This window comes from Anthonomus grandis, chromosome 4 (assembly GCF_022605725.1).
Source record: "Anthonomus grandis grandis chromosome 4, icAntGran1.3, whole genome shotgun sequence".
NCBI lineage: Eukaryota > Metazoa > Arthropoda > Insecta > Coleoptera > Curculionidae > Anthonomus > Anthonomus grandis.
This window is the reverse complement of record NC_065549.1, coordinates 15743828-15758449: the sequence shown is the minus strand read 5'-3', so window position 1 is coordinate 15758449 and position 14622 is coordinate 15743828. Positions and strand designations below refer to the sequence as shown.

The 14622-nt window shown below is 32.7% G+C and overlaps 2 protein-coding genes across 3 annotated transcripts in view; one reads left to right on the top strand and one right to left on the bottom strand.

The window, feature by feature from the left end:
- Positions 1-14622, bottom strand: part of LOC126734868 (venom serine protease-like) — a 152800-nt gene that overhangs the window by 9166 nt on the left and 129012 nt on the right. The gene's annotated exons all lie outside the window — the stretch shown is intronic.
- On the top strand, positions 3426-13089 carry LOC126734865 (protein Cep89 homolog). The gene is made up of 8 exons (XM_050438678.1): positions 3426-3997; positions 8778-8966; positions 9018-9232; positions 9288-9569; positions 12061-12241; positions 12341-12508; positions 12566-12797; positions 12849-13089. The coding sequence occupies exons 1-8, from the start codon at positions 3585-3587 to the stop codon at positions 13065-13067; spliced, it is 1899 nt and encodes a 632-aa protein (XP_050294635.1). The 5' UTR covers positions 3426-3584; the 3' UTR covers positions 13068-13089.

Below are 14622 nucleotides of genomic sequence, written 5' to 3'. Positions count from 1 at the left end.
TCCACCGGTGACATGCTGAATAGACTCCGTTGTCTCACATCCATATCTACATCTGTCACTTTGTTCGTCGGGTCACCACGGAACATAGCCACAAGAAACCTTTCAGTTTCAGGAAAAAGCTGTCCCGAAGTCAACCAGTAGTCTGTTATTATATGTGTACATACTGATGTTGAGCCTCGTGAACATGCCTTCCATGTAGTAGTTTTCCCATCCAAGCTTGCATTTTTTCTTGCTCGGTGCGATGGCGTATGGGTAGCTCAAGCTCCTGTAGTTTAAGAGGTGTTGAGTTGTCTGCTTCACATACGGCAAGGAAATGTGTGATGTTTCACCCTTTCTTAAGAGAGCCTTTATTATTATTATTATTTACAGCCAGTTAAGGCTCGCACTTCCTCTAAGGGGGAGGGGGGATCATTTACTTATCCCAGATACCTCCGATATCAAAAGGATTAAGCTCTGTGGTCTGTGGGGGGCCTTTTCGGTGCCCTTAAGTGATCTGAAATGTAGAGTTATCTCCTAGGAATTTTCGGGTGCTGTGAGCAGTTGCCAGTAGTACTGCCTTTTACATGTGCTTATATAGATGTTCGCCAGTTCCTAGTTGTTTAAGGTATTTCAGTAGACTCTTTGGTATTACACCCGTTGTCGATATAACAATTGGGATGGTCTGAACATTATCCATTCTCCATTGCCTTCCGATTTGAATTTCTAGATCTCTGTATTTGGCGATTTTCTTAGTGTGTTTCTCTTGCAGATTATTGTTGTTCGGTATGGCTACGCCAATTAGAGTTGTTTTCCTGGAAATTTTATCTATTAAAATAAGATCTGGTCTATTATGCCTAACATGTTGATCGGTAAGTACACTGCGGTCCCAATATAACTTATATCGGTCATTTTCCACTACGGATTCTGGAGTATATTTATAATACGGAACCTTCTCTGTTGTAATAAGTTCCAACTTCATTGCCAGCTCTTGATGTCAAATTTTCCCAACTGAGTCGTGTCGTTCTTTGTATTCTGTCGCTGCAAAGGCGTGACATTCTCCTGTTATGTGTTGGATTGTCTCTGATGTTTGGCATCCATACCGGCATTTGTCGTTCTGTACAGACGGATCTCTGACGATGTGCTTGAGTTAATTTCTTGTTGGTATAACCTGATCTTGGATGGCGAGAAGAAAGCCCTCGGTTTCTGGAAACATCTTGCCTGATACCAACCAATAGTTCGACGAAGCAGTGTCGATATGATTTTGGCTGATCTCATTAGGATGCCGCCCATGAAGGGGCTTCTCCATCCAGATGCGGAGTTTTTCCTGGTCCGTATGATGGTAGCTGCGCGCTTCCTCGCTCTTAAGTTGTAGAGGAGTGGAATCGTCTTTTTGATTTATTGCGCGATGCAGGTCCTCACTTCTAGGGTCCTCACTTTTCTTTGTAGCCTTTCTATGTCTGTTCTACTCCAATTAATTACCCCAAAAGAATAACTAAGAGCTGAACATGCATAGGAGTTAAGTGCCTCTAACATATTTTTGCTGTTGAGATTGGTTCTCAAAACTTGTCTTACCCTTTTCACAAACTCGTTAGTCAGTTCCCATTTCATTGTTTGTTGTTCAATCGTTTGTGATTGTTTTGTCCCCAAGTATTTGTAAATTTCGTGTTCGCCCATGGCCTCGATGGTCTGGAAATTCTGCATTTGATATTCTCCTGGCTGAATTTTTCCTCGGATTATATTGAGAGTACGGCATTTATCTAGTCCAAATTGCATGCCGATGTCGTTGGAGAACTCTTCTACTATATGCAGCATTTGGTTTAGCTGGTTCCTAGTTGCAGCCATTATTTTTAAATCATCCATATACAGTAAGTGATTTAACTTTGCAATCTCGGTGTTATTATCTCGGATGCTAAACCCATAATTGGCAGAGTTAAGACGGTTCGAAAGAGGGTTCATAGCAAGGCAGAACCATAATGGGCTCAGTGAGTCCCCTTGGAAGATCGAATTGGAATGTTGTTTGTACCTACTGCGCTTTTACCCCGAACTTCGAGCTGGATCGTTGTTCTCCAACTTGTCATAGCGCTCTCTCGAAAAGACAAAGTATTACCATCAACTTTATACACTTTTAAAATATTTATAAGCCATTCGTGTGGTACTGAGTCGAAGGCTTTCTTATAGTCGACGTAGGCAGTAAAAATATTTTTCTTGTTGTGATATGCCTGGTTGTTGATGACAGAGTCGATAATAAGTTGTTCTTTACAGCCCATAGAACCTTTAGCGCATCCTTTTTGTTGTGCGGCTATGATGTTGTTTTCCTCACAGTGTTGATAAATGCGCTGTGTTAAACATGAAGTGATAATTTTATACAAAGTAGGTAGGCACGTTACCGGTCGGTACTTAGACGGATCTTGTGTGTTGTTCTGGTCTTTAGGCAGTAGATAGGTTACTTCTTGCGTTAGGAACGCTGGCATTTCCTGTGGGTTAAGAATAACACCTTCAATGATGCTTACCTACCTCTGACTCCTGTAAGTGCTTAGGCCCAGTCATGAACTGTAAATTAAGATTTACGGATCATATTACATTAAAACTTCGATTGGCCTACTCCACTTTAAAACTTGTTTACGGTTACAAAACCTTTCTACCACTCTGTACTAGCAAAATTTCATGTGAATCTTTAGTACTAAGCTACTAAGCCATTTCAACCATTGTAATAGTGTTTACCTCTCATGCCTTAATAGTTTTAATCAATACAGAATACAAAAAGTGCAAAATTAATGCATCAGACTTATCTATGACCTTAATAGAAAAACTAGAATTACATCGTATCTTCTAAATATGAACAATCGGCACAAACTTCGTTTGTATTGTTTAGGTTCTAAAATTATAAAACAGAAAACGGCTTGTTATCTTTATGAAAAATTGCGACTTATAACTTTAAAAAAATTATTCTCCTATAATTTGCCCAAATTATTTAATACTTTAAATAATAACTACGTTTCTATGTCTATTCCGGTTTTTAAAAATTAAATATAAAAAATCATTTCTTGATTTCCAGGAAGTGATATTGTCATAGAGGCCTTTCTTGGCTTATCTATTAGCTTGTTTTTCCCCTCTAGCCCCACGGCATTAAGATTTCTTTCTGCTGCAATTCTATACGGCCCCTTGTACAACCAACAAAATAATATGCTAAGTTATATAAATATTGTAATTAATTTGTTTAATGAAACAATAAATAAGTAAGTAATAATCATTATTGTTAATTAGTCTATATCTTGTAATTCTCTACTATTTTTTATAGCAGATTAAAAAATAGGTATAATATTAATAAAATAAACCTACATACTGTACATGCCCTTTTTATGTTCAATCCCTTAGACCTTATCTTCAAAACCCCCGCTTAAATTCATGTTACCGCAGTAACTAATTTGTTTGTATACATGACATAGAATGTGGCAAATTCAGTTTTCACGATGTCTTCCGCTACTAAAAGTGATACTAATGGGGCTATTTTGACATTTTAGACCTACTTTTCCATAAGTTTGTTTAGTCAATAACAAGCACAACAAGGATAAACAAAGAGACTGTTTACAAATGGTCTGAATAATATGTTAACCAGTGATTTGCCTGTTGTAAAACCGCGTAAGAAATACCCGGAAGTGCCAATACATAGACCGGAAAGGGATAAACCATGTGGGCCTCAGAAAATTAAAAAAACTTACTCGGCTAATTTTAGTGCTGCAAAACATAGGCATAAGCATGTTAGTGCTGATAACGTTTCTATACCTAGAGTAAGTGAAGTGATTATAGAGATTCCGGAGAAAGACAGTTCTGGTGGGAAAGTTTGTAGGAAATCTCTTATGAGGGAAATTGAAAGACTAACGAAAACTAATGAGGATATAAATAGTAAATTTAATGAGCTAGAGGAGCTTTCGGTAAAAAAAATCATAAAGCTTAAGGAAAAGATTGCAAGTTTGCATAATGCTAATGATGAGTTTGTTAAGGAAAATGAAGCAATAAGGTGAGTTTTCTTAACTATTCCTTCAAGCAGTTGATTAGGTTGATTTAAGGTAGTTTTCAAGTATTTCAGTGAGGTAGTATAAATTCATTTTCTATAGTACAAAGACGACACACATAATTTCAACTTATGCTTTCAAAACAGTTAAAAGAAAGCAAAGAAGTCTTTTTTTCTAAATGTTATAATACATGGTTTGTTTATTGCTTCAGATATTATCGTGAAAATTATTTTTTATTTTATTCAAATTATACTGTTTTTTTAGTTTTTTTAAATATTTTTTCCAAGATAGTTAACATAGTTTTTCTGCATATTTAACACTTTATCCAAAATTTACAATTTTTCCAGGCATTTAATTCGTTCTTCTTCATTTGTGCACACGTATTTAAAAGATTTTTCCAATAACTGATGAAATACTTTTTCCAGAGGATTGACATTGTTTGTTATTAATTTTTAAGCATCTTTGGTAATTATATCCAATAAATATCAAAATATTTTTTCAGGCAATTAACCTTATTTCACTTTATTATTATACATAATTAATAACAGGTTTTTCTAGCCATAACCACTGAACAACTGCACAAATAAAGTTGAAACAAATGTATACAAAAATATTTAAAACAGAATGCAAATTAATAAATATATTACGCTATAAAAAAATCATATGACGTACAAATTAATTTTTCAGTAAAAAATACAATCAGAATCCAAAACAACTCCAGAGAAAGGTTTTGAACATTTTTTCTCCTTATATAATACAATTTTTGGTTTTGTTTAAATAAATATTGAAGAAAAACATTCGTAAATTGTTATTATTAAACCTACAAGTTACTCTTGCTGTCAGACCTCCACATATAGTTGAACCCTTTTAATGGCTAACCCAAATGGCTTCCCTAATCCTATTTTTCAAACTGTCAAGGTTAGCTTTCAAATTAGTTGCATATACTTACTAGCCTAGGTACTGCCCCAAGTAACAGTGCATTATTATAAGCCCAATACAGCACTTGAGAAACTGCTGATTTAGCTATTCGCTCACAATAACTGTAGAATGCTCATTCTGCGCATCTGGTTGAAAATATGAAGTATCTCTTTTAACAAATTGCATATAAGCCAAATTATTAAAAAAATGTGTTAATCATTTGCAAAAAACTATTCTGACTTATATTTCCATCAAAGAAGTAAGGTCCAATCCAATTATTCCGGTGTACATACGTAATTCCACACCAAACGTTTAAATAAAATACTGCCTTTTATAGTTTAGTTCAGAGATCTATTAGAATCTTTGATGTGCCGCGAATAGTCCGTCTGCCGGTGTTGCTTGTATTGTCACATGACATGCATGTTTAAATCGCAAAATTTTATGTGGAAAGAATCATAAAGTAATATTCTAAGCAGTATTTAATCATTTCATTAAATAAATAAATGTTTTAAGCATTTTTTAAGGTTTTATACATTTGATTCGTAAAATTTGACTACATGCGCCCACGTACTATTTTGTTAAACGCCTGACCTCAGTCACAGCCACTCAAGCGTAAAAAGTTGCACAAGTACGTAAAATGAGTTTAACCAAAAACTTTAATTTAATAATCCAAAAATCTCATCCATTATTCTCTAAGAGACCAACATACAAAATTGACGAAAAAACAAAGATAAACACAAAGTCACGGTCTCACAACATGTAATTAAACGGGATACACGTGTTTCGCTCTAGTTAGAGCATCATCAGGCCTTTAGAAGCCATCAACACACTTCACAGTACATAAATAAACACTGTTTAACAAACACATAAATTGACACATAATTTAACAACAAACAAACTTGTTTATTTATGTACTGTGAAGTGTGTTGATGGCTTCTGTGTGTTCTGACAGTGTGTTCTGACATGTTGTGAGACCGTGACTTTGTGTTTTTCTTTATTTTTTCGTCAATTTAATTTAATAAGTTTAGTTTTTAGCGCCATCAGTGGGGTGTTTATAACGAGAGATGAAGAATGAAGAGATTACTTTTTGACAAAAAAGTGTAAAATGTTTTGGTTTGTCTTCAAATTTTATTTATTTCCTTTTTTTGGGTATTGAGATTTATTTTTACTTGGTGGTGATTATTAATGGGGATTTTGGCTGCCATATTCAATGTCCTTTATTATTATTTTTTAAGTAATACATATTATGATAAATTATTATAATAATATACTTATGAAATCCCCCCATCTCTATATTTAGTACTTCTTTTGATAAAAAGTAATTATGTACTCAGAAAAGTGAAAGTATATTTTTTAAACTAAACTTTTACATTAAAAATCATCTAGCTGTCTATATTTTATGCATATAAAAGACACAAGTTTTACTTATAAAAAAAGACACTTTACATCTTGAACGTAATATTTATTCATTTGTCTCGTATTTAGTTATTATGCATATTAGAGAGATTAGATAAAAATTAACAAAAATAAATGCTTATACTAAAAACTAAAAATCTTATACAAAACACTACATTTTAAGTATACTGGATCCTAAAACTACAGTAATGATACTAAATACTTTTTTAAATTTAACCACTCTTTTGAATCTGGCCCAAAAAGTGAATACAATTTTCTAAATTCTGTTTTTTTGCTATTGTTCTTTAGCAGTTTCTTCCATTAAGGAAGGAAACAGTTTCTCTGTTGCCGCCATGGATTCCAACTTCATCTCGCACATCAGCATATAGATACTAAAGCATTAAATTATATATACTTTATTGTATCGCTGAAGGACAAATAGGGGCAGTAAGCTGTAAAAAACAAAATTTTATACTACACCACCTGACAATTTCATTACAGCAGCTCTTTTGTCAACCATCTTAAGCTTAAATCCAAGTTTTATCTCGGAACCTCATTGTTTTTGTATTTAGAATATACATTTTGTATATACACATCTTTTCTTAGCAATTTGGCAATATCCGTGTCAAGTCCCTTTGATTGTCCTGCATCTTTCCTTTTTATTCTGCCTTTAATCCTTTTTTTACAGGCATATTGTACTATAGGGAATGCCTGTTAAAAACACTGTTTTTTGCAAAGCACTACAATCATTTGTGAACTGAGGATCATTCCTTAGATTGTTATAGATATTTAGATAAATTTGTTTGGCGTCTGTACTTAAACAATTACGTTTTAAAACTGCTTGATTTTCCTCTGTAGCTTCTACTTCTCTTGCTTCCTCAACACTAGAAAATGAACTATCAAAACTATGTAAGTCTAAATCACTGCCCGCACAAACACTTTCCTCTTCATTTGCCAAATTTTCCTGCCTATTTTCTCAGGGTCGAAACATTTTAAGGTCTTTAGGTATAATACCAAAACAAATCACAAATACAAAAACAGCCTACAAATTTATTTGGGTACGGCCCTGTAATTCTCAAAATCAGTGGGATAGAGAGAGATACACAATCACTTGCACAGCCTAAAATAGGAATCGCCAGAACGCAGGTGTTTTATCTTTGTTTAATAGGCTAAAAAGAGGTGACAAGTCTGTGAGTGCTGGAAGTGTTTAAAATATTTTGTAAGATGCTTGGAATTTAAACCGCGGTCAATTTTTTGATATTATTTTCTTTTTAAAAATTGACATTTTCGAAAGAAAAATAAAAAATAGTATAAAACATGGGGTTTTACGTATATTTAAAATGATTTCATAGATAAACAATATAAAATGTTGCCATTTAAACATGTATATCATGCGACAATAAATATGATATAGGCGCACGGAGTAGTTAGTGCGGCATCTGCGACACATCAAAGATTCTAATAGATCTCTGAACTGGACTTTACAAGGTATTTGAAAATGGGGATTCTCGTTTGACCAATGGTAAATTTAGGCAACTATCTACACCATTAGTTGCAATCAGAAAAAACTATATTATGGCAAAAGTTTCTGTTTTGTAAGTATTTCTGACTACTCATTCATAAACAAAAAATAAGTCTTTTAGCATCGTCACGTGTTGTTTAGAGAATGAATGAGTTTAGGTTTATATGTCATAATTTTACTAGTTATAAAAATGTATACAAGAAAATCTAGTCCTTAGCGATGTTTTCGGGTAATATCGAACAGAATCCAGTACATAGGAATTTTCCTCTAATATTTAAAGAGGTATTTTCTCCTACACAACATTGGACAACCCTTTTTGTTTTACCGTGAGTATCTTTGTGTTTTTTCGGTTATAATCACACGCAATAATATAACACTGACAAATTATATTAATTAAATTTGGGGACTAATTGCGGTTATCAGGTTATTGTTATTTACAAGAAGTCAACATTTATATTTAGTCAACATTACCCTCCTTTAACCATTAAAAGATGTTTTTGGACAGAAATCGATCATATTTTTGGAAAATTAAAAAAAACAAGCCATTTTTTGAAAACTATTGCTTTAGCAGCTTTTCGAAGTCTTATATGCTAAACACCTCCTTGGTATTTGGATGAGTTTGATTCTCTAAGCGAATAACTCTTCATCTCTGCAGATTAAGACGTTCTTGAACAAAAACAACTTTTCCACCAATTAACAAGATACAATAAAACAATTCTTTAAGAGAACACAAACTTTTAACATAACATCATCCTCAACATAAGATGTTATAATTCGATTGCTATTGCATTTTAAATTCTTCATGAAGTACTTCCAAGTTACCTCAATTTAATTTCCTAAGTACTTATGCAAAATTTCAAACAAAATGACAGCCCTGGTCTCTCTACCTAACAAGGCGCCCCCCTCCTACTACAATTCATCTCATAACTCAACAATAATTTATTTTACAGGTGTCATTTTAGTGAACTTCAAAAAAACTACGAAGAAATCTACGCCCAATTGGAATTGTGCAAAGTTTGCAAAAAATGTGAACAGCTGAGAGATCAAATTGGGCAACTAACACAGAACAATGACAGCCTACGAAAGAAGAATCAGGAAGTCCTCGAGGACCTTGAAATGCTTAAAACTGTGGTTTTTAGGTAACGACTCCATAATTCACAAATTTTATTATTGTAAACAATTTATTTTAGGTTAAACGCTCAATTAGAACGCTATCAAGAAAAACTACGATCGCACAATATAACTATAGAAAAGTACTCTTATCTCCAATCTCAAAGTAAAACTTCTAAATCGCAACTCAGAGATGACGAAATCATAAACATTTTATCATCTGAACATGAGAGTCATCGTCATACTCCCGTATCTTGGGGCAACGTAAACAGCCATACCTTAGGACCATTACTAGGTAACTAAACACGTAAGTTTACATTAATAAACTTTGCATATGAATTTATTAACAGATGCTTATGAAGATGCTTTAAATGAAAAAGATGAAATCATTCAAACCTACGAGCTGGAATTCGCCAAGTTGTCTGGAAAAACCAAAGAGATTCTCGAGGAAAACGAGAGCCTGTATAAAAAACTTACTGAAGATGAAAATTGCAGTGCCAAGTTAGGGCTTCAGTTGGAAAATCTAAAAACCGAACTGAAAACGGTTAAAGAACATAATGATGCTTTGATTAAAAAATGTGCGATAAAACAGGATAAAATTGAGGAAATTTTAAAAGTTTACGAGCATAAAGGTATGTTTTTGTTCTAGCAGATTGTAGTTTCTTAGCACTTCCATTTCTGTTCTGGTATGTTTTTTTTAAATTAGTTAATCGCACTTATTTATATTCTCCCTCCACACTAATTATACTACTTGTGTTTAATCTTTATTTTGTTTAATTTTTCTTATCTGATTACATTTTTAAAACCTTTGTAGCCTTTGTTTTTTCTATCTTTTCTTATTTCATTTTTGATAGTCGCATTTGATTTATGGTCAACCAGTGCCAAATAAATTACTTTGCCTGATCATCATTGGTTGATGATTTATTGATTGAACTCTAATTTGAGTGCGAGGTATTCACCGAAACACAAGCCATGTCGTCCGGTAAAGTCTTCATTCATTAAAATTAAATAAATATTTATCTGCAGAGAGTTATTGGGTTAAAGAACCGAACTCATCCCAACGTAAGAAGGTTTTTGGACGTGAAGTTATTGAAGAACTCAATTCTTTGTAAAGAGTTTAAAGGACTTCGTAGTAGCGCCAGTTTGCTTTGAAGATCAAACCCTAAATGTAGGGTAACTAAGCACTCCACACAAATGACCTCAGCTCTAGTTTTTCTACCTTTCTCAGTTGATCTTCTGGGTGTTTTTCAAAAGAAACTTTTTCTAGATTATCAAAAATGAATAAACACTAAATTTTCTACTGGTCAGCTACTACCTTAAAAAATCATCTTGTTTATCCAACTTTTCAAGAATATCATCGAACTTTGTCAAAAGATTTTTTGATGGTCAAGGGTCAAGGGCTATTATATAAATATTCTAAGGCATCATCATCTACATATGCTGTTATAATTGATTTGCTGTCATATTTTAAATTTTTCAGAAAGATACTTACCAATAATAATCTTTCAATGAAATAATGTCAATTCTCTCATGTCAAGATCATCAGCTTTAATAGGACTAGTCTTAAGTTCTAACAGATTTGTAATTCTAAATTTAATTGCTAGTAAGGTGTCAAAAGAGTGATTAATTATCATCTTACGTCTCTTTCTCTTAACTCATACCTATTCAATCACATGCTTAGTTTGCTTGTTTCATTTTTATTTGCTAGCTTCTTCTTTGCTAAAGCTAACCATAGACACCTGCTTTTGGATCTTATTCTCGAGGACGAAACTTAATGTCTTAAGAATATTCAGCTTTTTATGAATATAATCAATTTCCGATTGATTAATAAATTTTATCTTTTGTCATTATTAAATACATATAATTTCATTTTCACTGAAACCTCTTGGAAGGTTAAATCCCTTAAGCCCCTAGCTAAATTCTTCGGTTGGTTCATGATCAACAAATATAGAAGTTTTACCAACAGAAATGCTTAATCATTTGCCTCTCTAAGCAGTTCTCCAACTGAAATCATCCAAAAGACTCTACTTATGGTTGCTAAGCAAAGTTTTCTTCCTAAACTTCATATAAATTGTCAGAGATGTAAAAAGTAAAGCATCATTAAGCGACGACATCTGCTTTTAAATCTTCTTGATAAAAAAAAATCAACTATTCCTTTAGCTCCTCTTAAGACTCTTAAAAAACCTTAATTTCCAATTAAGCTTTATCCCAAAAATGGACATTATTAAACTCAGAGAGTTCCTGTAAATTAATATAAATGTTTTCATATATTTTTGTTTCCTCCTCAATAGAATTCCTATTGACGGGAACCTCATGAAAGAAACTCACGTATTTCACCAGCTGATTTCTTCAGTAAATAAACATTTTCCTTAATCCGAATATCCGCTCTCTTAAGATTATCTTATGGTTGGACTTATAGTCAGACGATTTCCTTTATACCCTCAGTGTAGATCTGATTCCGACCGAAAGTTATGATAGGTCGTTCCAATATCGTTAATCGATCTAGTCAACTATTAATGAGCATTCTTAGTATCTTAAAGTTATCAGTTTTTAAGCTTACCATTTTCCTTTTTCAAAGTTTATAAGTAGTTCACAACAATACCTAAATACTAAGTAACTACTTTACATCCTGCTAAGAAAAATATTCCTATAGAAATTTATATAAACTAAGTAGTGTTAGTTTGATTAGCTTAGTCTTTTCGTCCTTTAGCCTCTATGCTAATTGCTGATATCACTAACATGACTTCTTCAAAGAATACTCTGGTTAGTCAAGTTGTTGTTTCTTGGTGATTTATTTCAACTATAACAAATTGAATTTCATTTCAGTTTTTGAATTTAGGTGCTTGATTGTTGAAAATCACCTAATTCACCAAATCTTCATCTATCATCTATTGTTAGTCTCCAACTAGTTCTTGATGATATAATCGATACAAAGTTACTCCTGTTCTAAGGTTTTCGATAAAAATATGTTTATATACAAATTGGGGGTTTTCATTCCACGAGTTTCTCAAATCGCCCAAATCGATTACTTTAAACGTTGTAATATAGTCTGTATCAGCGGACCAAGTTCTTAAAAAATTTTTTCTTGTAATCAAAAATATGTTTAAAAATTCTATTTTTTAGTTGATCAAATGAAACGAGACTACCAAGTGGTCCACGACGAATACATCTCGCTAAGAACTGAAAATGTATCTCTAAAAGAAAAAATAAAATCTCTAGTAGATTCCCAAGATGATTTCAAGAATGAAAGACAAAACTACATTCCTATATCAGTGCATACCGCTAGCGTCAATGAATGTAAAAAGTAGGTCCGAAAAGATGATATTGTATTCTTTATTGTCTCGCCTCGATGACTGGGAACTTTTACTTTCACAATTACACAGGAATTGTTTTTTTTGTTTAGGTGGTATGAAGAACTGAAACAGCAATATGAAAATGAAAAGGTAAAAATGAGACAGACAATCGATCAATTAACTAAGGAAATTGCAGAGCTGAATACGACCATTGGCAATCTAAAGAAATCGAGGGAGCATCTTGAAGAAAAGGTGCAAAAAGCAGAAAAAGAAGTGAAGTAAGTAGAAGAATGTCGTTAACATTAAAGAATGAAGGAAACGATTATTTTTTTTAGGAAAGCAGAATCAAAATACTTAGATTTAGAACATTCTCTAAATGAAGTTCAGTTGTCGAGGAGTGCTTGCAGGAAACAGCTGCATAAAGCAATGTGCTTTGCCAAAGATATGGTTGCCGAACAAGAAACGCTGCTGAGAGCATTAAACCAGCGACAGTTAGAAAACAGAGCAGTTAAAAAAATAGGATCAGAAATGGCGGTAAAGATGGACTCCTTAAGAAACCAACTGAAGGTGATCAACTTTTAATTTTAAGAATTGAAATTGTGAGATGATATGTTTTAGGACGTGCAAAAATCGGCCTGGCAAGAGTTCTCAACCGTGGAGCAAAGAATCCAAGAACAAGCCGACGAAATTGAAATGTTGAAAGATCAACACAATAAAGAATTAGAGAAATTGAACGCCATCATCACTGCCCAGGAGGAAAAGCTTTTGAAAGTTACTAAAGATGAAAAGCACGTGACTGTTAGCCAGTATCAGTTATTTAAGGATAAGTATAAATGACAATAAAATATTTTTTGCAGTATTTTTTGTTTTAATTCTTTAAGTAAAATTAGATTTATTGCAAAATAAATGGTTCACTATTAAAATCATAAATTAATACCATCTAATATCTAAATGTTGCTAAGGAGAGTATTCAAGAAAATCATCCACTAGTCAAAAAAGAACTGAGTCTTTTGGTTAATGAAGGTGGTGACCGATTTAGGGATAACCCACTATTTGGTTAAACCCTTTTTTGCCTCTTTAGGATGAGTCTGTTCTACTAAAATTGTCTTTTTTTTATCAGCACTGATGAGTATCTTTTGTATTCAAGAGTTTTTGCTTCATCATCGGTTTTAGATTTTGTATTCTAATTATGATTGCAGCAATAATTAGACAGATGAGCAACTAGATAATTCGACTTAATAATGCGATGAGATACTTAATCCTTTCTTCCAGTAAGTTCTCAAAAATTTTTACATTGGTTTCTCAAACTCTTCAACAGACCCGTCACATTGCTGGTTTCAGTAACATCACGTTTTTTAATATCAAGTTCTTCCCAATGACAACCATTTCTGTAAAAAATGAAGCGTTTGTTAAAGTCGTTTTTAGTTTGAAGATTGTAAGCTGTCTTAAGTCATCGTCAGTTTCAAAATAAAACAGTTAAGAAAATGGGCAATCGAGAATCAGAAATTACGATGTGAAAATGAACTCATTGAAAAATGAAGATGATTTTTAAATTTGAAAATTCTAAAATAATATGGTTTAGAATCTGCAAAAATTGTTATGGCAAGAGTTGTGGAGCAAAAAATAGATGAACAAGCTGCCGAAATTGAAATGATCAAACATCACTGCTCAGGAATGATGTTTTGAAAGTTAATAAAGATAAAAGTATGTGACTCAGTATCCGTTGTTGTAAGGATAAGTATAAATGACAATAAATTCTCTTTCGCATTATTCTTAATTCGTCTCTCTGATACAAAATAAAGGATCTATTGTTAAATTAAAGAGAATCATTTTCTAGAAATAGAGTTTTTTTTATAGGTGAAGGTAGTGGCTCATTTTAAGACGATCTATCAGTTGATTGATTTGCATGAAATATTCTGTATACGTACAGTATCGAGCAAAATTAGAGCAACTTTTTAAATCATTAAGTTGAAGAAGCATGTTATGGTTAATATGTTTTGAATTAATTGGTAAACACAGGTAAAAGTTTAATTGAAACACCGGTAAAATATAATATTTACTTTAAATTTCTAATAAAATCCTATTTATATTATTAAAATAACTAAAATAAAAAATTTTCATCACGACAAAATTTGATCAACTTAATAATTTTTTCAAATTAAACTGTAAACAGAACTACAAAAATCCATATTTTATCCAGTACCCATTGTTCCTAATGACTTCATCGCATCTTTTTGGCATTGAAGCTACCAGATTTTTTATTACTCGTACGTCTTCACCTATGGAATTCCACGATAAACGGACTTCTTCAAACAAATGGCCAGCATTTGTGATCGACGAAAATGCTTTTTCACTATTTCCCATATATTTTTTTTTAGGATTAGGTCTGGCA

Excerpts from the sequence above, each read along its gene's own strand:
- LOC126734865 (XM_050438678.1), top strand. The coding sequence starts at position 3,585 with ATGTTAACCAGTGATTTGCCTGTTGTAAAACCGCGTAAGAAATACCCG. Across the intron at positions 8,967-9,017 it reads CTTAAAACTGTGGTTTTTAG|GTTAAACGCTCAATTAGAAC; the intron begins GTAACGACTCCA and ends AATTTATTTTAG. Across the intron at positions 9,570-12,060 it reads AAAAGTTTACGAGCATAAAG|TTGATCAAATGAAACGAGAC; the intron begins GTATGTTTTTGT and ends TCTATTTTTTAG.